The 23,877-nt window shown below is 45.6% G+C and overlaps 1 protein-coding gene across 1 annotated transcript in view; it reads left to right on the top strand.

Moving 5' to 3' along the window:
* Window positions 1-18,935, top strand: part of IGFBP3 (insulin like growth factor binding protein 3) — a 62,035-nt gene extending 43,100 nt beyond the window's left edge. Inside the window, exon 4 of the mRNA XM_060247768.1 lies at window positions 18,033-18,935. Coding sequence (XP_060103751.1) covers window positions 18,033-18,158 — 126 coding nt within the window. The 3' untranslated portion in view covers window positions 18,159-18,935. The remainder of the gene's footprint in view (window positions 1-18,032) is intronic.
* The last annotated feature ends 4,942 nt before the right edge of the window (window positions 18,936-23,877 follow it).

Below are 23,877 nucleotides of genomic sequence, written 5' to 3'. Positions count from 1 at the left end.
TCATCCAACACCACATTTCAAATGTTGTGAGAAAGATGGTCAGGATTAATGTTTGAACTCCTCATGAGCCTTCTCTCACATGTGTTAGGGAAGTGAGGGGAAGCAGGATCATTCTGTGTGAGGAAAGTTGGGCTGAAAACATGGCTGGATCCACCCGCACCCTCCACCATTTCTTCATTTTTCATTGCCTGACTACAAATTTCTTAGGAGTCAAGGAAGTGCCAGCATACAGTTTACTTTTTGTACCTGCTGCCTTTGCAAAGGCATCATAAATTAATTAATCAAGTGAAATGAATCGGCCACCGGGTATAGCTTCTACCGCTTTCGACTGCTGGGCCGGAGCATCGCTGAGAACAATAATGGAAGAAATGCTTCTCGAAACCGGCTCTGGCTGGCTCCCACAGCTATCGGTTGCAGTAATTTCAGACGGCCGCCCCATGTAGCAACAGCTGTTGCCGGTCTCCATATTGGTGTAAGTGCTGGATACATTCCAGCGAGTGGGGGGGAACTGAAATCCCAGCAGCTGTGCTCCGGAAGGACTGGGCGCTTGCAGCGTGACACCGAAGAGTCCATCGGAATTGTCGACACTCTCAAATGTGCCCTTGGGGATCTCTCCTGAGAGGACACGGACCATTCTCTCCAAGTCCTATGTGCCCTTCGCCCCCCGCTTGTCACCATCTATGTATGGACAGGTCTGCTCTTATCTCCTTTTTGCCAAGATCCTGATTGCGCCCAACACATAAATGTGTGTAAGGAATCTTCTCCCCCCACCCGCCTTTAAAAAAAAAGCTGTTTTGAAGTATCTTCAGGAGGGGGGAAAGGCTTGAGGGCAATGTTCCCTCTAAGCTGCAGAGATCTTGTGAGCAAAAATTCGACCTTGTGAGCTACTGGCATGAAAGTGGTGAGCTGCTGCATCAATTATTGTACTCTGGGGTCATCCTTCCTGTGCGAGGAGAAAAACATGTGAGGTGGAGGCTAAAAAACTCTGAGCTAGCTCACACTAACTCACCTTAGAGCAGGGGTGTCAAACATGCAGTTTGGGGGCCCAATCAGGCCCCTGGAGGGCTCCTATCAGAAGAAGAAGAAGAATTGCAGATTTATACCCCGCCCTTCTCCCTGAATCAGAGACTCAGAGCGGCTTACAATCTCCTATGTCTTCTCCCCCCACAACAGACACCCTGTGAGGTGGGTGGGGCTGAGAGTGCTCTCACAGCAGCTGCCCTTTCAAGGACAACTCTTGCGATAGCTATGGCTAACCCAAGGCCATTCCAGCAGGTGCAAGTGGAGGAGTGGGGAATCAAACCCGGTTCTCCCAGATAAGAGTCCGCACACTTAACCACTACACCAAACTGGCTCTCGAGCACTTTCAGGGTTTCTAAGAGAGGCATCCTAAAGCAAAGCTGTGTTAGAATCCTACAAGTCTGTTCAGTGGAGTTCACTCTCAGCAGAGTGTTTTTAGGATTGTCATGGAAATCTTTCAGGCATCATGTTTTCAAGCTTTTTCCAAGAACCTTACTCTTAAAAAAAACAAAAAACAAAGAAACCCTAGAGGTTTTGGGGTCTGCCCAGAATTCCCCCAGTGGCTGATTGTGCCCCACTTTCCTACTTGCCTCTACTCTCACCTCTTTATGTCCCCCACTTGTACAGCTCTATAGGCATTCGGTCATCACCAGGGGTCTCGTTTTGCGGATGCCATCTGACTGGTGCTAGAGACCCACGGTGCCTTGTACCAGGCCCAAGGATTCTTACACTAGGTCCTCTGAACCAGTGTTCCCCAACCTTTTTGGCACCAGGGACCAGTTTTGTGGAAGACAATTTTTCCACAGACGGGGGTGGGGGTGGGGCAATGGTTCCGGTATGATACAATTGTGCACTTTATTTTGGTGTGGTGGTTAAGTGTGTGGACTCTTACCTGGAGGAACTGGACTTGATTCCCCACTCCTTCACTTGCAGCTGCTGGAATGGCCTTGGCTTAGCCATAGCTCTCACAGAGTTGTGCTTGAAAGGGCAGCTGCTGGGAGAGTCCTCTCGGCCCCACCCATTTCACAGGGTGTCTGTTGTGGGGGAGGAAGATAAGGGATCTGAGACTCTGAGATTCAGAGTGGAGCACAGGATATAAATCCAATGTCATCATCATCTTCTTAATATTATTACTACATTATAATATGTAATGAAATAATTATACAATTCACGGACCGGTTGCTAACAGGCCACGGACCGGTACCAGGCCACGGACCAGGGGTTGGGGACCCCTGCTCTGAACTACTGATTAACCTCCGTAGTTCATTGGATTTGCTTATCAGTAATTTATTCACAAATACTTTTTTGTTTTGTTCAAATAGAAGAATAATGGATTAAATGAATCAGCTCACAGCCGTCAGGTTACTGACTTCATCATTAGTGAGTGACTTCGCAGTCTCCACTCCAAATAGTGGAAAATGTCATAGGCAACGTGTTAACGTGAAAGTCAACTTACGAAACGTCGGGCTAACTGTAAGGAGAGCATTTTCTTTAAATGTTTTTTTCTCAGTCTTGAAAGTGCTTCTCTTTTCACTTCGAAAGTGGTTGAACATGAGCAGAGCTCTGCCAGATCAGGCCAATGGTCCATCTTGCCCAGACTTGCTGGATTGGACCATTGGTCAACCTAGACCAGCATCCTGTCTCACGTAGTGGCCAGCCAGTTCTTCTGGCATAGAGGCTGAGGCCTTCGTTAGAGCATCAGAAGAGCCCTGTTGAATCAGACCAGTGGTCCATCTAGTCCAGCATCCTGTCTCACACAGTGGCCAACCAGTTCCTCTTGAGGGCCAACAAAAGGGCGTAGAGGCTGATGTCTTCATAAGAACATCAGAAGAGCCCTGCTGGATCAGACCAGTGGTCCATCTAGTCCAGCATCCTGTCTCACACAGTGGCCAACCAGTTCCTCTTGAAGGCCAACAAAAGGGCGTAGAGGCTGATGTCTTCATAAGAACATCAGAAGAGCCCTGCTGGATCAGACCACTGGTCTATCTAGTCGAGCATCCTGTCTCTCACAGTGGCCAACCAGTTCCTCTGGAGGGCCAACAAAAGGGCATAGAGGCTGAGGTCTTCATAAGAACATCAGAAGAGCCCTGCTGGATCAGACCAGTGGTCCATCTAGTCCAGCATCCTGTCTCACACAGTGGCCAACCAGTTCCTCTTGAGGGCCAACAAAAGGGCGTAGAGGCTGATGTCTTCATAAGAACATCAGAAGAGCCCTGCTGGATCAGACCAGTGGTTCATCTAGTCCAACATCCTGTCTCACACAGTGGCCAACCAGTTCCTCTTGAAGGCCAACAAAAGGGCGTAGAGGCTGATGTCTTCATAAGAACATCAGAAGAGCCCTGCTGGATCAGACCACTGGTCTATCTAGTCGAGCATCCTGTCTCTCACAGTGGCCAACCAGTTCCTCTGGAGGGCCAACAAAAGGGCATAGAGGCTGAGGTCTTCATAAGAACATCAGAAGAGCCCTGCTGGATCAGACCAGTGGTCCATCTAGTCCAGCATCCTGTCTCACACAGTGGCCAACCAGTTCCTCTTGAGGGCCAACAAAAGGGCGTAGAGGCTGAGGTCTTCATAAGAACATCAGAAGAGCCCTGCTGGATCAGACCAGTGGTCCATCTAGTCCAGCATCCTGTCTCACACAGTGGCCAACCAGTTCCTCTTGAAGGCCAACAAAAGGGCGTAGAGGCTGATGTCTTCATAAGAACATCAGAAGAGCCCTGCTGGATCAGACCACTGGTCTATCTAGTCGAGCATCCTGTCTCTCACAGTGGCCAACCAGTTCCTCTGGAGGGCCAACAAAAGGGCATAGAGGCTGAGGTCTTCATAAGAACATCAGAAGAGCCCTGCTGGATCAGACCAGTGGTCCATCTAGTCCAGCATCCTGTCTCACAAAGTGGCCAACCAGTTCCTCTGGAGGGCCAACAACAGGGCATAGAGGCTGATGTCTTCATTAGAACATCAGAAGAGGCCTACTGGATCAGACCAGTGGTCCATCTAGTCCAGCATCCTGTCTCACACAATGGCCAACCAGTTCCTCTTGAGGGCCAACAAAAGGGCACAGAGACCAAGGCCTTCCCTTGATCTTGCCTCCCAGCACTGGTATGCAGAGATTTACAGCCTCTGAACGTGGCCGTTCTTAGTTACCATCCTACACCTCTGTCGGGATTCATTTCCCCTCCGTTATCCTAACAAACTGGATTTGCTCTGCAGCTTTGTGGTATCATCTTGTTCGTGATGTGATTCCTGATAGACTGGGAACCCCACCTTGATTGTTTTCGGGAACAAAAAATGTAAAATTGTAAGAAGGAGAATGCCGTGTAGGGAACTGACAAACAGCAAGCAGGCTTGAAATATAGGCCGAACAATTGCAGGATTTTATTTCCACCAGGAAATGCTTCTGCATCTTCAAAACACCCCACTCCTCCGAAACCCCGAAAGGGCACGCATTTAATGCACCCCCCCGTTTATGTGTACTTAAACCAGAAATCCTGTGGTGTCCAGTTCTTGTACTGTGAACTTACTGGGTGGCTTCAAAGCTAGTCGAAGTCTCTCAGTGTTGGCACCATCTGTGATAATGCTGGCCTGCTTTACTGCCTTGGGAGGGTTTCTGAGCTGCTATATGTGAAACGCTTAGGATGTTAGCATAAGACCCGTCTCGCTGGATCTCGCCAAGGTATGTTTAGTCTTAGATTCGTGCCCAGCAGTTCCTGCCCAGATGTTTTTGAGAAGCACAAGCTGGTCACAAAAGGCCCTTAATATGTGGAAGCTCCTCGTAGCTACTATAAGGTGGTAGCTCTCCAGGTACCTTTCCTCCGTGGATTTGTCTAATGCAGGGGTGGCCAAACTTGCTTAACATAAGAGCCGCATAGCTTAACATTAGAGCCACATAGCATAAATGTCAGCTGTTCAAAGGCCATAAGACGTGAATGTCAGATGTTCGAGAGCCGGAAGGAAAACAGGAACGCAAATAGATGGGGGAGGAGAAAGGGAGAGGTGAAAAGAGGGCAACTTTAATTTTAAATGCATTCTCCAGATCGACCAACGGGGTGGCGGGGTCTTCGAGAGTCACACGTTATTTGTGTAAGAGCCGCGTGCGGCCCCCGAGCCGCAGTTTGGCCACAACCTGGTCTAATGCATCTACGCTAGCAGCTTCCATCACATTTTGGGGTAAATTCCAGAAGTTGATTGTGCTTGGCTTATGAACGTCTGCCTCAAGCAAACCTTTTCTGGCTCTGGCACTTCTGAACCCTTCCCTGCTCAGCCGCTCTCAGAAGCTAAGCAGAGCGGGCCCTAGTTAGTACTCCAGTGGGAGACCACCAATAAAAACCAGGGTCGCTACACAGAGGCAGACAGTAGCAAACCACTTCCGTTTGCCTCTTGCTGGACAACCCAACAAGATCCCCGTAAGTCAGCTACGACTTGCCGGCACTTTCCTCCACCAACAATTCTGAATTCTTGTATAATCAGAGAGGCAAGAGGGAGGGGGGAGGATTCTCACTCTCTACTCTTGCGATACCATTTTCAGTGCCAAGTATAAACCATTGCACCGCAGCAATTGCACTGAAAACCGATGAATCAGGACGTTTCGGCTGTGCAGTTAATATACAGCTAGTCGGGGGGTGGGATTCTAGCAGGAGCTCCTTTGCATATTAGGCCACACACCCCTGATGTAGCCAATCCTCCAAGAGCTTACAAAAAAGAGCCTTGTAAGCTCTCAGAGGATCGAGTACGTCAGGGGTGTGTGGCCTAACACGCAAAGGAGCTCCTGCTAGAATTCCGCCCCTGAAGATAGTGATATGGCCACTCCCTTTTATCCAGCTGGTGATGCTTTCCTGTGGCCCCTAAACCCCTAAATAAGCCTGTGTCCGTGCTGGGTTTCATCTTCCTTTCTGTGACATTGCTCTCTCCAGACCCATAGGATTGTTTTGTTGGGAGGGGGGGAACAGAACAGTCCAGACTTCGAGGTCCTGCAGGAGAGCCAGCATTGTGTTATTCTAGCATGTGGCATGATGTTTGCCTTTCCTGCCCGAAGGTATAGAGAGAAGGCACCCTTTCTTTTTTCGGCTAGAATAAGTGGCGTTCGTTCACATACTGTAATGATATAAACACGGATAAAACAAACATTTGGGAGGGCAAGGAGTCTGCCCAGCACAATACCCAGCTTTTTGAGGAGCGCGAGCCCTGGAAGGCTGTGGGTGACGCTGGCTCCGTGGCGGGAGACGGTAGCCAGAGGGGATGGCGTTTCCAACTAAGGAAGCGCTGGAGGCACCGGCTCCTCCCCAGCTGTCCTAGCTGAGGAACTGTAGAGCTAACACAGGCCGGGGGATAGAAGAAGCCAGAGAGTTTATAACACAAATAAAAGTTTCCGTTTTGCTGAATATTCTTGTAAATCGTATGCAGCCCTTGAGAATCCCGTGGTTCTCAAAGGGCTCAATTGGTCTCCCGAAGGCTTAGGGGGACCTGCGGGCCAAAGGACGGGTTGGCGCGGCATAGCAGAGTACGTAAAATAAGTGGAGGGCAGGGAAGAGGATGTATTGGTGAGTTGCTTTCCAACATTTCCAGCGACTAGCAAACAATAACTGGTGGAAAAGTCACTGTTTTGAGTTCAGTCTCTTACTCTTTAGTCCTGAGTAAGTGGAATTCTGTTGTGGTCAAAACTATCTTGTTCAGGTTCGATAGGCCTGCGGAAGTTGTTAGGCAGTTTGGTGTAGTGGTTAAGGGCATATCTGGGAGAACCGGGTTTGATTCCCCACTCCTCCACTTGCAGCTGCTGGAATGGCCGTGGGTCAGCCATAGCTCTCCCAGAGCTGTCCTTGAAAGGGCAGCTTCTGGGAGAGCTCTCTCAGCCCCGCCCACCTCACAGGGTGTCTGTTGTGGGGGAGGAAGGGAAAGGAGATTACAAGCCACTCCTGAGTTTCAGAGTGAAGGGCGGGGTATAAATCAATACTTTCTTCAACTTCTCATCCTCCCCGTCTCCTTCCCTTTCTCCCCCCCCCCCTCCATACCTAATGTGTCATTTGAAGAACGAAGTTTGGATCCAGTGGCACCTTTAAGAGCAACAAAGGTTTATTCCGGGTATCAGCTTTCATGTGCATGCATGCTTCTTCAGATACAGGCTTGCATGCACATGAAAGCTGAAACCCAGAATAAAACTTGGTCGGTCTTAAAGGTGCTACTGGATTTGAAATGTTGCCTTGTTCCTTCAGACCAACATGGCTACCCACCTTGATCTGTCTTCATGTCATTTGAACACCTTATTTATTTGTTTACTTCGTTTACACATCGCCTCCCACCCCCCACCCCCTCTGGGGACCCATCGTTCCTCTCTCCTCCGTTTTATCCTCACAACAACTCAATGGAAGTAGATGAGGCTGAGAGTGTGTGACTCACCCAAGGTCACCCAGCAAGCATCCGTTGCGGAGTCAGGATTCAAACCTGGGTCTCTTAGAACCTACTCTGATAATCCAACCATGCACAACACCGGCTGTCATTTATTCTGGAGAAACGGCCACTTCCGTCAGAATATTGACTTCACGACGTATAGGTTTAGTCAGTGGTTCTCAAAGTAATATAAGTCATGAGAATCCTCTGGTTCTCAAAGTAATATGAGTCATGAGAATCCCCCAGTATTCGAAGTAATATGAGTCATGAGAATCCCCTGGTTTTCAAAGTAATATAAGTAATGAGAATTCCCTTGTTTCTCAAAGTAATGAGAGACATGAGAATCCCCCAGTTCTCAAAGTAATATGAGTCATGAGAATCCCCTGGTTCTCAAAGTAATATGAGTCATGAGAATCCCCCAGTTCTCAAAGTAATATGAGTCATGAGAATCCCCTGGTTCTCAAAGTAATATGAGTCATGAGAATCCCCCGGTTCTCAAAGTAATATGAGTCATGAGAATCCCCCGGTTCTCAAAGTAATATGAGTCATGAGAATCTCCCCCCCCCCTGGTTCTCAAAGTAATATGAGTCATGAGAATCCCCTGGTTCTCAAAGTAATATGTGTCATGAGAATCCCCCGGTTCTCAAAGTAATATGAGTCATGAGAATCCCCCGATTCTCAAAGTAATATAAGTCATGAGAATCCCCCCCCTCCAGTTCTCAAAGTAATATGAGTCATGAGAATCCCCTGGTTCTCAAAGTAATATAAGTCATGAGAATCCCCTGGTTCTCAAAGTAATATGAGAATCCCCTGGTTCTCAAAGTAATATGAGAATCCCCTGGTTCTCAAAGTAATATGAGAATCCCCTGGTTCTCAAAGTAGTATGAGTCATGTGGAAGGTTTCTCAACATGCTATCCAGTATTGGAAATAGTCCATCACGTGTGAAGGGAGAAAAGGAAGCTTTGATCAACTTGTGACTCAGCAAGATTCACTTATGGCAGCTGGAAAATGCAATTCTTAAATGTTGCATGCAATATGTCGACCAGGCAGAAATTTACTACCATGTGACTCAGCAGGAATCATGTCCCTGGTTCCTGGATCAGCCTGGGTGTGCTCAATGTGATATAAGTGTACATTGCATATGCTTATGTTTAGGTATTTGGTAATGGAAACCTCTCCAGAGGTACTCCAGCCTTTAAAAAAAATCTTTAAAAAGAAATGGAGCAAAGGGAGGGACCTCAAAATCCAATCACTGAATAGTATTCAGGCTAAAAGAAGTTTCTGCAAAAAGTTTCCAGATATCTAAAAACATGTCCATAACCAGGGGTGGAATTCTAGCAGGAGCTCCTTTACATATAAGGCCACACACCCCTGATGTAGCCAATCCTCCAAGATTTTACAAAAAAGAGCCTTGTAAGCTCCAGGAGTATTGGCTACATCGCAAGGGGGGGGGGGTGGCCTAATTTGCAAAGGAGCTCCTGCTAGAATTCCACCCCTGTCCATAACACAATTGTCATTTCTACGCCATGCCTTCAAATACTGATAGAGTTCTGAGGTCTTGAACCCATTGGTTTACTGGAGGCGGGCATTTATCTTCCCAGTGTTATAATAGAAGTCTCTTACCTGTGGTTAAGGGCACTGAGGGCCCATTGTCATTGATCTGTCTCTGCGTATCATATTTATTAATCTACATCAAATATTTATTGACGAATATTGGAGATTTTGTTTTCAGCCTCAATTCAGACGACACTTAAATGCCGCAAGGCATCACCAACAGGCATTCCAATTGTAGATGTTAGATACGAACCGTTCTAAACATTAGATGCCAAATTATAAATACTGCCATTCAGCAGAAGCAGATAAGTCTTACATAGACCTCAGTGGAGAAAAATGACAAAAAAACTTAACCATCATATTCTGTCAGTTGACTCAATGTAAAAATCAAGAACCAAAAAAGGTTAGTTGTAAATCAATACAGAGCCAGTATCAAAAATAGATATATTTATTATCTAGTGTTCCCTCTAAGTTGAGTTAGCATGAGCTAGCTCACAGATTTTTAGCCTCCAGCGCACAGATTTTTGTCTTTGCTCAGGAAGGAGGACTCCAGAGCGCACTAATTGATGCAGGAGCTCACAAAGTAGAATTTTTGCTCACAAGACTCCCCAGTTTAGAGGGAACATTGGTCATATTATCTAGTGGCAAACCAATGTTTATGGGTCTGCTTAGTAGTTTTTGGGTCCAATTGTAGCCTCATTACAGCATAAAAATATAATGTATACAAAAGGGAACTCCATTGCAACCCCAATGCAGTTTAGCTCAAATAGGCCTTCTTCAGAATGACATTAATTTAGCATGTGAAAATGGGATCAAATCGACATTGTTGTGCCATTATGCACCGTTGTTCCCTAGCTGCAGAAATTGCAGAAGGAATGGGAGTCACTCTAGCATAAGTAGACCCTAATGCATTCCATGTAGAAGTAGATAAGGATGTATCAAAAAGGGTATAATGGAGAGGGTACATGGAAAGGATTTGCATTTAAACATAATTTTAGATGTAATATTCATTTTCGACTCTGTTTACGTTGCCCCATAAAGACAAGTTTAAAGTTGCCTGTCCGAATCCAAAGATATATATCAGCAATTAGCTTGTTAAAATTTAGCATAATCGTATGCATAATATGTCTAGGAATCAGTATTCCAAGATAAGTAGTAACATCTGGGCACCACTGAAAATATCCATGGTCAAGTACACTCCGTGAGTATTGCCTTGTAGTGGCATAAACTCAGATTTTGCCCAATTAATCAAAGATCAGACGAGTCTGTAAAGGTATTAAACGTATTCATTCAAGAATGGAAGAGTGTGGTTCTGAAACAAGTAATACAAGATCATCTGTAGAAAGAATAATTTAAGTTCCAGAGAATTATGTGCCAAGCCGTGAATATCATTATTTTGTCTAATGGCGTAAGCCAGAAGTTTCAGACATGGATTGAAAAATAAGCGAAAGAGGCCCAGACCTGGAGAACCCAGGCATTTCCGATCTCGTCAGAAGCTAAGCGGGGTCGAATCTGGCAAGATCTTGGATGGGAAGACCCCCATGGAACACCAGGAAACAGGGGCAGGTTTTATTCAGCCACCTTCCTGAATATCCTCCGGGGCCCCAGTAGGGGTCAGTCTCCAGAGGTCACCATGACTTCCAGGTGCGCACACACACACAAATACCCCAAAAAAATAATAAGAGGAGAAAAAAGGCAGCCCTTTCAAGAGGGAATGGCATAGAAAATATGGCAGTCAGCACCCGAGATCTAAGAGATGAAAGAATTTTGATCCGCTTCAACCAAGGCTCACCTCTAGCCTTGCTGCAGTCTCGCGCTCCTTTTTCCTACAGTGCTTCTGCCCAGTTTTGTGCACGCTGTTGCGAAGTTGAGCCTTGCCCCGCCTCTTTCTCAAGTTCTCTCTGCAGCTGTAGGATTCTCTGAAAAACGAATTTTGAAGCCGTGGCAAGAACTCGGGAAAGAGGCGGGGCAAGTTGCAGCTTCGCAGCAGCGTGTGCAAAAATCAGGCAGAAGCACCACAGGGAAAAGGAGCATGAGAACCGCAGCAAGGCTAGTGGGGAATCGGCCCCAATTTAGTCAGCGTAGCAAAGATAAATCCCTAATATATTTTGTCAAAAGGTTTATAAGCATCAAGCGAGAGAATGGCAATTTGATCAGCTCTCTTACTATTTTAAAGCAACTGTTTCTTGCCGTCAAGTCTTACGGCAACCACATGCAGTTTTCAAGGGCAAGAGATGTTCAGAGGTGGTTTGGCATTGCCTGCATGTCCATAGCAATCCTGGACTTCCTTGGGGGTCTCCTATCCGAGTGCCAACCAGGCCCAACCCAGCTTTGTTTCCAAGATTGGACTAGCCAAGTCAGGGCTGTTTTGTTGTCGTTCAGTCGCACAGTCGAGTCCGACTCATTGCGACCTCATGGACCAAGTCACGCCAGGCCTGCCTGTCTTCTACCATCCTCCAAAGTCTGCTCAAATTTGTGTTAGTTACATCAGTAAAGCCGTCCGGCCATCTCATCTTTTGCCTTCTGTCCTTCCCAGCATCAGGGTCTTCTCCAGGGAGTGCTCCTTTCTCATTTGGTGACCAAAATATTTGAGCTTCAACTTCAGCATCTGATCTTCCAGGAACAGTCAGGGTTGATTTCCCTTAGGACTGACTGATTTGATCTTCTTGCAGTCCAAGGGGCTTTCAAGATTCTTCTCCAGCACCACAGCTCGAAAGCATCTATTCTCCTGCACTTGGCTTTCCTTATGATCCAACTCTCACAGCCATACATTACTACTGGGAATACCATTGCTTTACTATACGGACTTTTGTTGGCAGGGTGATGTCTCTACTTTTTAGTAGAGGGCTTTTACTCCATTCTAATCTCACTGAATGGACACAAACCGGAGTAACTCTGTATAGGACTGCACTGTGAGTAAAGTGTGTTAGGTCTTCCTCGAAAGCCCACAATATCTGAAGCAGCTCTCAAATGCCACAAACAGTTTTATGAGCTTCCAAGAAGATACCTCAAGCCAGCCATCCTCTGCCGTTAACTATCAAGACAATTTTCTTTTCTTTCGAAACAGAGAAGAATTAGGTTTTCCGGGCCTTGTAGCATTCGTACTAGTGCTGGTAGCCTGCTAGGTCAGGATCAGTCAAATCGAAGCCACACACTTCTAAAAAATAATTCCTCTTTATCACTGATGAATCTAAGGTTCATCAGTGGCCATTAGCCACAGCGTATTGTTGGAATTCTCTGGGGCAGTGATGCTCTGTATTCTTGTGCTTGTGGGGGGGGCACACTGGAAGGGCTTCTAGCCCCACTGGTGGACCTCTTGATGGCACTTGGGCTTTTTGGCCACTGAGTGATACAGAGTGTTGAACATGGCTTCTCTTATGTTCTTATCAAGATGGACTTTGCCAGAGTGCTACAGAACGTCTTGTGGTAGTTAGGCACTCCAGAAATCCTGTGCCATAAAATCTATCATCAGTGCAATTAACATGTAGGCGGTTTGTTCCACAATTTGGGAGGAGGAGGTTAACCATGGAATGCATAATACAACATTTCACAAAACGTTGCAGAGAGAGACCTCAGTGAAGCGGATGCTCGGAGGCAGTGTTTCCCATCCAGTGGGTCAGGACCCCAAAGCGGGTTTTAAAGCTTATGAATGTGCATTGTGGGCCAGAACTCTCTAATGGCAGCCCTTCCCTTTCTGTTCTCTGTTGTATTTTGAAAACCAAGATAAGAACATAAGAGAAGCCATGTTGGATCAGGCCAGTGGCCCATCTAGTCCAACACTCTATCACACAGTGGCCAAAACCCCCAAATGCCATCAGGAGGTCGTCCAGTGGAGCCAGGACACTAGAAGCTCTCCCACTGTCCCCTCCCTGCACCAAGAGTACAGAGCATCTGCTCCAGACAGAGAGTTCCATCTGTATCCTGTGGCTGATAGCCACTGATGGACCTCTGCTCCATATGTTTATCCGATCCCCTCTTGAAGCCATCTATGCTTCAAGTTATGCCCCTGTATCTTCCATACATCGGTTGGTGGTTTCCTCCCCTCACTGCAGATATGTGTTGATTAAGTGAATTGTGTCCTGATGGTTCATGGAGTGAGTTTCTTACAATTGTAAGGGCATGTAGAGGGTGTAATGGAGAAGAGGATGGTCCAAGCCTGGAACGGAACCTCCACATGCAAAGGCTGTGCATGTCGGAATGTTGCTTTCTTGGGGTTCATAATGGGGACATCTGTGCCCTATGTGTAGCGTTTGTTGGTTTCTCAAGAACATCTGGGTAGCCACTGTAGAAGGTGAAATGTTGAACTAGATGGTTGCTGAGGTCATCGTTTACGTGGGTCCCCAGACAACCTTGGGCCAGCCTTTGATGCATTACCATACCGAGTAAATTTGGACTTGTGGCTTACTCTACCAAAACTATTGGGAACAGTTCATCCATAGACCATTGAAGAAAGCCTATTTCTGAAAAGTGGGGTGCGAATTATTTTAGGAAAATAAATAACTGTGAGCCAGTTTGGTGTAGTGGTTAAGTGTGCGGACTCTTATCTGGGAGAACCGGGTTTGATTCCCCGCTCCTCCACTTGCAGCTGCTGGAATGGCCTTGAGTCAGCCATAGCTATCACAGAGCTTGTCCTTGAAAGGGCAGCTTCTGGAAGAGTTCTCTCAGCCCCACCTACCTCACAGGGTGTTTGTTGTCGGGGAGGAAGATAAAGGAGATTGTGAATGGAGGGGGGAATATAAATCCAATGTCATCGTCTTCTAAATACAGTTTATGCTCTGGAAATAACCTTTAAAAAACCTTGCTGTGGAGATTGGGGTTTCGAGAATGTGCCAGCATTGTATGTGAAATCATTATAAATAGCTGCTTTCCCCCTTCCCTCAATACACACATACTGATTTCTCACTGGTATTGCTCGACCTCCAAGCTTCTGTTTCCCCCCTGCACAAGCAAGCAATTTCCTGCCAGTTGCTCTATAGGTGCATTTTGACGCTCGGCTCCTTCCAGTTCCCATCACGGTACCGTGATTCTTAAAAGACAGCATCACAAAACCGCAAGGGGAACTGGAAGAAGCCGCGTGTCAAAATGCACCTGCAGAGCAACTAGTGGGAAATTGATTGCCTGGGGGGGCGGGGACAGAAGCCTCGGGGCAGGGCAACACTGGTAAGATATCGGTCACAGTTTCATTAAAAGTTTTCTGGGTCTCTGCCTCCATCATGCTAGTGGATTACCTTGTCTCAGAATTACCTCGGTTGCGTATTTAAACAACCTTGTGCATCAGGAAAGAGACCCATCGTGCCCCCCCCCCTCCATATACCAATAACCCAAGCAGTTGTTGAAGACCTCTGTCGCAGAGGATTATGTATCTGCTAATAAATGTCAACTACAAGCCTCGAATTCCTCCGGCAAACAGATGGCAAGCGAAGTTGCTCCTTCTGCCAAAAGTGTCTTGGCCGGGCATGTGCTGCCTTTGAGGCTTTGCAAGAATCGACTGCCTTTTCTTTCCCAAATAAAGGGCCCGCGCTGTAATTCCCTTACCCGTGAGATTACCACCGGCCCGTTAAAAGTCCGATGGAACGGTGGACAGCTGTAGTGTGTAGTGTTACTTGAAGTGATTTATAGAGCTTCTCCCCCTAAGAATAGCTTTTATGGTGCGATAAGTAGAACCTTAATAGCCCTTTGGCAGTTGGAGGTAAACTCTCATTGTCATTCTTCCGTTTGGAGCGTCAAGATTCCACTCATTCCCAAGCCGGGGCAGCGTTGATTAGATGGAGATGTGCAGCCTCAAGCCTAGTTCTGTGTACACTCAGTGGGAACTTTCTTGACAGTACCAGTTTCAGTTTGACAGAGTTGAGAGTCCAAAAGAAGAAGAAGATATTGGATTTATATCCCGCCCTCCACTCCAAAAAGTCTCAGAGCGGCTCACAATCTCCTTGACCTTCCTCCCCCACAACAGACACCCTGTGAGGTAGATGAAGATATTGGATTTATATCCCACCCTCCACTCCGAAGAGTCTCAGAGCGGCTCACAATCTCCTTTACCTTCCTCCCCCACAACAGAGACCCTGTGAGGTAGATGAAGATATTGGATTTATATCCCGCCCTCCACTCCAAAGAGTCTCAGAGCGGCTCACAATCTCCTTTACCTTCCTCCCCCACAACAGACACCCTGTGAGGTAGATGAAGATATTGGATTTATATCCCACCCTCCACTCCGAAGAGTCTCAGAGCGGCTCACAATCTCCTTTACCTTCCTCCCCCACAACAGACGCCCTGTGAGGTAGATGAAGATATTGGATTTATATCCCGCCCTCCACTCCAAAGAGTCTCAGAGCGGCTCACAATCTCCTTTACCTTCCTCCCCCACAACAGACACCCTGTGAGGTAGATGAAGATATTGGATTTATATCCCGCCCTCCACTCCGAAGAGTCTCAGAAGGGCTCACAATCTCCTTTATCTTCCCCCCACCCCACAACAGACACCCTGTGAGGTAGATGAAGATATTGGATTTATATCCTGCCCTCCACTCCGAAGAGTCTCAGAGCGGCTCACAATCTCCTTTCCCTTCCTCCCCCACAACAGACACCCTGTGAGGTGAGTGGGGCTGGAGAGGGCTCTCCCAGCAGCTGCCCTTTCAAGGACAACCTCTGCCAGAGCTATGGCTGACCCAAGGCCATTCCAGCAGGTGCAAGTGGAGGAGTGGGGAATCAAACCCGGTTCTCCCAGATAAGAGCCTGCGCACTTAACCACTACACCAAACTGGCTCTCCTTTAGGACCAATGAAGTTGAACAGATGAATTTTTTTTATTTATTTATAACGGTCACAGACCAGCAAACAATTCATAAAAGTCCAATTCGTAACCAATGAAAGGTGATATAAGTATACAATAATCATTATACACTAAAATATGATACCACCAAAAATATACATAAAATACGAATACGGACTTTAAGACACTGACCACTGAAGATGTAAAATTAGTGTTAAAACCAAGGCTAAACTAAAAACCCTGTCTAGACCTCTTTGTTTCTTCCCTTAATAAATAAATTATTTATTCACTGCCTAAGCCAGCATTTAAAGCTGTAAAATCATACAAAATTAAAACCGACTGTCCATAAAATCATACATAAAAGGCATAAAATACTGTTATAAAACTCCAAATAAAACAAAACATGGCAGTTGTAGCCAACAGATTGGCAAAGGTGTATAGCCATTTCCTGACTGAATCATTAGAGTCTTCCTTATTCTTGTGGCAAGCCAGCCAAATTTTGCTAATTTGTATGTCACCTCAGGGTTCCTATCGCTAAGAAGATTCTTAAGGAGTTGCAATTTTTGGCTACTGGTAAAAGGTATGGCCGTGGAAAATGGAAGTGCTTCTCGATGATCATTATAAGCCTCACAGTCAAATATGACATGGACTAGAGATTCGATGCCATCATTGCAGCCGCAGGGACATAATCATTCTTGGAACGGCACCTTTTTGTATCTCCCCTCCACCACCACTGAAGGGAGAACGTCCCACCTCATAAGAGTAAACGTTCTTCTGTATTCATTGTTTGTTAAGCGGTATAGGTAGGGCATCGGGGTCACCCAGTTGATTGGTTCTGTCAGAGCTCACCATTTGGTTGTGCTGTTGAGGTCATTTTGTCTGACAATGTCCAATATTCTTTGTTTCACTAGCTCCCTAGCATTATCATAAGTGAGAGAACTGAGATATTGTTTGGAAAGGCCGTAATAATGAATTCTGTCCTCTATGGCCCTAATCCATCTTGGGACCAAGGTGTCTTGCAGACTTAAACTGATCAAGCCCTAAGGAAAAAACATAAGTTAAGTTGAACATATGAAGCTGCCTTCTACTGAATCAGACCCTCGGTCCATCGAAGTCAGGAACACACAGGACTGCTAGCTTTGTGTCAGGGGGTGTGGCCTAATATGCAGATGAGCTAATGTTTTTCCTAATATGCAGATGAGCTCCTGCTGGGCTTTTTCTACAAAAAAAGCCCCTTGTGAAACAATGGTGATGTCGGGGTATGTGGTTTAATATGCAAATGAGCTCCTGCTGGGCTTTTTCTACAAAAATGCCCTGGGTAGGAGATCAATACAAGTTATCGTGAGGATTTAAGAACTTTTTCCACCATTTTCTGTTCTTTGAAATGAGAGCCAGTTTGGTGTAGTGGCTAAGTGTGCGGACTCTTTATTTGGGAGAACCAGGTTTGATTCCCCACTCCTCCACTTGCACCTGCTGGAATGGCCTTGGGTCAGCCATAGGTCTGGCAGAGGTTGTCCTTGAAAGGGCAGCTGCTGTGAGAGTCCTCTCAGCCCCACCCACCTCACAGGGTGTCTGTTGTGGGGGAGGAAGATAAAGGAGATTGTGAGCTGCTCTGCGACTCTGAGTAGAGGGTGGGATATAAATTCAATATTATCTTCTTTATCATCTTCTTAACCTTGTCTGAATTGGGTTGTTAATTTTTAGAGGTGTTCACTCTGTTTATATCCCACCTGTCTCCCGAGGGGGACTCAAAACAGCTTATATCAGTCTCTTCTCCCTTTTATCCTCACAACAACAATGTGAGGTAGGGTTAGGTTGAGTGTCCATGATTGGCCCAAGGTCACCCAGTGAGCTTCTAAGGCAGAGTGGGAATTTGAACCTGAGTTTCCTGGATCCTGGTACAAGTCCATAACCACAATACTACCTTGGCTTTCATCGTGTTCGAGCACACTGTGTCTCTTTTGCACAACACATTAACAGTACAATCCTAAGAACAGTTTTCTAGGAGTAAGAACATGCTTGAATAGAATTCCGAGTAGGCTGGATTAGGATAGGATCTCTGTCTTAAGGCAGTTCCTTTGTCTCGAAAAATTACGCTTATACTGGTGGATGCGTTGGCTCAGTGACTCTCATGCCCACTGTAGGAAGAGTTAGGGTGACGGCAGACAAGATACTTTACGAGAGGGGGATTGATAGCATAAATGCGCTTCCATTTTTATGTTTTCAGGCAAGCTTTGCGAGAGAGCATTTCTGTGGATTTTCAGTGTTGCTCAAGATGCTAACCCATCTCTTCTCTCTTGCATCGCAGTGTCGTCCATCCAGAGGCCGGAAAAGAGGCTACTGCTGGTGTGTGGATAAATATGGGCAACCTCTACCTGCCTATGATGGAAAGGGGAAAGGAGACGTTCATTGCTACAATTTAGAAAGCAAATGAGGGACGTACGCCGTCTTCCATGGAATCTGTGTGTGGCATCAGGAGGCCTTGGAGTGACTGGGAAATAGCATGGACTGTGTTGGACTCGGAAGTTCCTAGTCCTGCCCCCTTGCTTATATCGGGGGAATCAACGACTCTGTGGACGCTGCAGCTGCATCCAGCTACTGTTACACTACCAGCTTTCTATAGATTCACCAGGGAGCTCTGAAATCCCCAATAAATCTGCACTATTGATCCCCAGAAAGAATAAGAGAAAAAAAAGGCACTTCAGAATGGATTCAGGGAGTCTCCACTGACTTTTTGTTTTGTTTTAAATAACGGCCTGTGACCAATTTGATCCCGAAAGATAACTGTGTTTTTTTTTTTAATTTTATTTTAAAGAATTTATAGATTGTAAGCTTTGTTAAAGATATTAAGCACATCGGGTGTTAATCCAACCCAAACTAAGCACTTTTCAATCCCCTCGATTTCAGCTGGAGAGTTAAGCCGCGAAAGTCATTCCTCTCCCACTGAAATCAAAGAAGAGGCTTTGCTTGAATTGGATTGTGCCGAGGTTTTAAAGTTTTAAGCTTTTTCGTTTTTGTTTTTATACAGGTCTGACGGGAAACTTATCTTCACGGGTAAAAAAATGATTTATTACAAAAAGCTCAAAGAACTTTTTAAAAGAAACATGTTTCTACATGGCTATTTTTTTTTTCTGTAAAATATACTGTATTATGAATATTCTGTTAGTCTGTATTTAATATAATTGTTTTTTAATAAACTATTTAAATGTAACATCTGAATGCCTCATTTTTTTATGCAGTCATTATGTTTGGAATTTCCTTCGTCTTGCTGGCTTAACAGAAGCCCAATGAGTTGCATCTACAAAAAGCAATGTAAGAGTGAAGGGACCTCCACCCCTCGTGAGGGGCAATAATCGGTATTTTACACATCCATAGTAAGAGGCGGAGCTTTTGAAAAGCCAGTCAGGAAAAGAGTTTCCATTCATTAACCAGTTTAGAGAGAGGAGAAGAAGATTTTGATTATCTCGATTAGGGATGGATCCTAAACCTTTTCAAACCTATTGGCACCTTTGGAATTCTGAAACCACATAGTGGGCCTAGCCACAAAATGGCTGCCATGGGAAGTGAGGCATGCCATGAAATGGCTGCAGCAGCTTTTCTTCAGTCACATAGTAAAGATCCTTGTGCTGTCGTGGCTGATGTGATTTGCCATGTGATGACTCTGCCACAATCTGGGACTTTCCTGGATGGTCTCTCATTCAAATCCTAAACAAGGCTGCTTAGCTTCTGAGATCTGATGAGATCAGGTTAGCCTGAACCAACCAGGTCAGAGCAAATCTTGATATACCAACATGTAAATGTTTAAAAGGGAGACATCCATCTACTGCAGCAGCAAAATGCCACAGACTTTCATTACAAGGGTTGCAAAGATAACCCCTCAATGTCATAGTCAGATAACATGGCCACCAGCTTTTATGATAAAGACTCCAGAAGATGCATTGCTTTATACAGTTACAATTTGTCTACTTGGAAAAATGAAGATAATCTGCCAGAGGCATTTTTTTTTTAAAGTAACTGGGCACCATCCAGCCATAGCTGTAAAAATATATACATATTTCACGGCCTCAGAGATGAATGGGTTTTACATTCTCATCCATCCTATACAATGTATGGATCATGCCCATTGCTATGCAGATCTTAAAATAGCACAGATTATACTAAGATCTACAGTCTTGGATCCCAGTCGAGCACTGAAACCATGTGCAGAGCCCTGCTGCCAAGGGCAGATCTTTCTGGATCAATGGCCTTCATAGTGGGCGTCGCTCGCACAAATAGATCAGCATAATCGCACACAGAAGCCTCAAAAACTTGGTTCGGAAAAAGAAGAAGAAGATACTGGATTTATATCCCGCCCTCCACTCCGAAGAGTCTCAGAGCGGCTCACAGTCTCCTTTACCTTCCTCCCCCACAACAAACACCCTGTGAGGTGGGTGGGGCTGGAGAGGGCTCTCACAGCAGCTGCCCTTTCAAGGACAACTTCTGCCAGAGCTATGGCTGACCCAAGGCCATTCCAGCAGGTGCAAGTGGAGGAGTGGGGAATCAAACCCGGTTCTCCCAGATAAGAGTCCGCACACTTAACCACTACACCAAACTGGCTCTCCTGTCCAGTGCATTAGATGAAAAACGAGCCTGTCCAGTGCATCAGATGAAAATATCATTAGCCCAAGAAAGTTCATGCCACAATAAAGGTAGTACTGCCCTGACCTGGATGGTTCAGGCTTTCCCAGTCTCCTCAGATCTTAGAAGCTAAGAGGGGATAGCCCTGGTGAGCACTTGAATGGGTAGTCCACAGAGGCAGGCAATGACAAACTACCTTTGAACATCTCTTGCCTTGAAAACTCAACGGGATTGCTTTTAAGTCAGCTGTGACTTGGTGGCACTTTCCACCACAAATGTGTTAGCCCTTTAAGGTGCCACAAGACTCTTGGTTTATGTTGACCGGTACAAGGCATCACGTGAACGAGCACGTTAGGAAGTCCTTGTCTTCCCCAAGTGGACTATTGGCAAGATTTGATCTGGATTTTCCTGACCTGAAATGTAATTCCCTGGCAAGCACAGGTCTCATTTGGTTTGGGGTCATGGCACATAGAACAGGGATGGTTTAAATCTCTTACCCATGCCATTTTCCAGCTTGAAATGGCCAAGAGAGCCTCCATCTGCCTCATTGGTGAAATAAATGTGTGTTCCATTAGAACTCATCAGTGTCCCCAACGAGACAAATAGTCCTTGGGAATGTTGAGGAAATGGTGGTGTCTGGAGGAGTCTTAAGAGTACCGTCCTATGGTGAGTTATCAGTCTAAACCCCTTTATTCCAATCAACCGGGTGGTGGTAATGGAAAATGCTGTCAAGCCACACCCAATTTACGGCGAACCTGTAGGGTTTTGAGAGCAAGGGAGATTCAGAGGCAGTTTGCCATTGCTTTCCTCTGCATAGCAACTCTGGACTTCCATGGTGGTCTCCTATGCAAATACTAACCAGGGCTGACCCAGCTTAGCTTCCAAGGCCTAATGAGAACAGGCTAGTCTGGGCCATCCAGGTCAGGTCGGAATTGACTTTCACTGGAGCAACTGCATGGCGATGCAATGTCAAGTTCCAACGCCCACATTTGCCTGGTAATAAAATTCCATGGAGCTCCTCATCCATATTTTTGCCACATGATCTTTGCAACGTGTGAATCACTCCTCGTTTAAAAAGACTTGAGACCTTGTCCTAGATTATTGTCATGCAGATGTTTCACTGAAAGGGGTCGACATGCGAGCAACAAACATTCTGGACATGATTCCGGGTCACAGGAAGACCCCGGTCCTTGGGTCTATTGGCCAGCCCTGTACGTGACCTGTCGAAAATGTGAACGAGAGCATTCTTGAGAGAAGAGGACGTGGGCTGCACAAGCAATGTTCTACCTTTTTCCCTAGGAAAAACATCATAAAAAAGCTTAACAGCCTGTGGCAATATTTCTGGTTGGCTTAGAAGTTATTTGAAACTTTATGGAGAAGCACTAACCCCTCGGGCAGCCATAAACATACGCCTATATATAGTCAGAATATGGTTTAAGAAAAATATATGTATTTAAATATATATAAAGGTTGATTTAAACAAAATTACGGACCATGACTCCAGCAGAGAGCTTGGTACTTTTAGGCCTCTTTTTTGTTCCTCCCGATGGTCTCAAGAGTGCTTAACGTATGTCCTAGGTGGCGGTTATGTCCTTTTACGGTGCAGTTGTAGACATAACCAAATAGCCTAAGGATTTACAGTTCTTTGGTATAGACTTATATGATTTTAGTAGTCGCAAAAGCAATCTTTGCAGGAATACATAGTTCATTTGTTTCCTAAGATGTGTAAGCTGCAACTCATGATAGTTCCCCCACAACCGAGGGAATAAAATAACAATGCAGGCAACCGTAAAAATTTAAATTGCATGTTTTAAGAACACAACAGTGAGTATGAGCTGGATTTTTTTTTTTGGCCAAAATTTGACACAAGTTTTTTTTGGGGGGGGGGGGAGGGGTTTGTATTAGCTGAAGTTTGGCCATCAAGTTGCAGATAACTTGGTGACCCCAAGTTTTCAAGATGTGTTCTGCATAGCAACCCTAAACTTCCTTGGTGGTCTCCCATCCAAGCACTAAGCAGGACCGAGCCTGTTTAGCTTCTTAAGTTGGACCAAAATGGGCCAACCTGAGCCCTCCAGGTTAGGGTACTTTATAGAACTCAAATCTGGAGTAGTGAGCTTCAATACTTCTGAAAAGCCTCAGTGCTTCTGAAAAGTCCTTTTTCACAACTTTTCAGCAAACTCAGGATTGGTATATTCCAAAGCTCTCACAAACTTCCTCTTCAACAGATTTTCTATGGAGTTATGGTATAATGGACCACTCCAATTTCTATATCGGAAATATCTTCGATGACAATCCAAAAGGACATTTCAGCTATAAACACAAAACTCTTCAACTTCACATGATCTGGTGACTCGCAAGCTGAAATGTTTTTGTAGTTGGGCCAGGCACAAACTCTCAGCTTAAGCTGCCTCACAGAGCTGTTCTTGTGAAGATAAAACGGAGGAGAGTAAGCTGCTTTGGATCCATGACAAAGGTGGCATATAAAAGAAATACATATGGATTAAATTTTGCCAAGGGAAGGTTAGCTCAAATCTGTCAGATCTTGGAAGCTAAGTAAGGTTGAACTTGGTTAGTCCTTGGATAGGAGACTATCAAGGAACTCCAGGGTTGTTATGCAGAAGCAGCCAATGGCAAACCACCTCTGTTTGTCTCTTGCCTTGAAAACCCTATGGAGTTGCCATCATTCAGCAGTGATTTAACGAGAAAGCAACTAATTCCAGCTGCAAAGGAGTTTGACCAATACTACTTTCCTTGTTTTCCTTTTTGCACGTGCCACCTGAATTAATCTGCTTTGCTGAACTCATCCTACTTAGATGAATACGATGCCTGTTTTATAGTATGATATTTTTTAATTGATGTGTAACTATTTTATTGTATTTATTGTACTGATTTTAATATTGTCGGAAGCCACTCCGAGCTGTTTTCAGAGGAGCGGGATATAAATGTTCAGAAATAAATGTAAATAAATAAATCTACGCCCCCATCCTTTCTGCACCACTTGGCGAGCAGTTGATTAAGCAGACAGTTCAATTGGTCATCGATCATACAAATCGGTCCAATAAATGCTGTATCGTTTAAAGAAACCCTACCATTTGGTGTTCATCTAAATCAGGGGTGTCAAACCGGCAGAGCTCGCAGGTTGGATTTGGCCCCTGCAAGGCTTGGATCCACCCCACGAGCAACTGACCTCCTCCCAGCACTTCTCTGACTGTCCGAAAGGTGCAGCCTGGCTGGGGTCACCTCCTGCTTCTGCGGAGGAAGAAGCATCTCTCCCTCACCCGGCATTACACTTTATGACACACATGGCCCAGCCCAGCAAGGTCTCGTTTGATGTCAGATCCGGCCCTCATAAGAAAGGCGTTTGAAACCTCTGCTTGAAATAATCCTTAGCCATGTTAATGACTGTCATTCTGTTTGGATCTGAAGCATTTTCACACATTCACAATTCTCAGGGATGGGGGCGGGGGAGGGGGACTGCAAAATTGTTCTGTAGGCACTTTAGTAATTTGCTGCCTAACCAAACAGACCGGGTGACC

The sequence above is a fragment of the Heteronotia binoei genome, chromosome 10, assembly GCF_032191835.1.
Source record: "Heteronotia binoei isolate CCM8104 ecotype False Entrance Well chromosome 10, APGP_CSIRO_Hbin_v1, whole genome shotgun sequence".
Classification (NCBI taxonomy): domain Eukaryota; kingdom Metazoa; phylum Chordata; class Lepidosauria; order Squamata; family Gekkonidae; genus Heteronotia; species Heteronotia binoei.
Note: the sequence above shows the minus strand (reverse complement) of the source record. Positions and strands in the feature narration are given on the sequence as shown.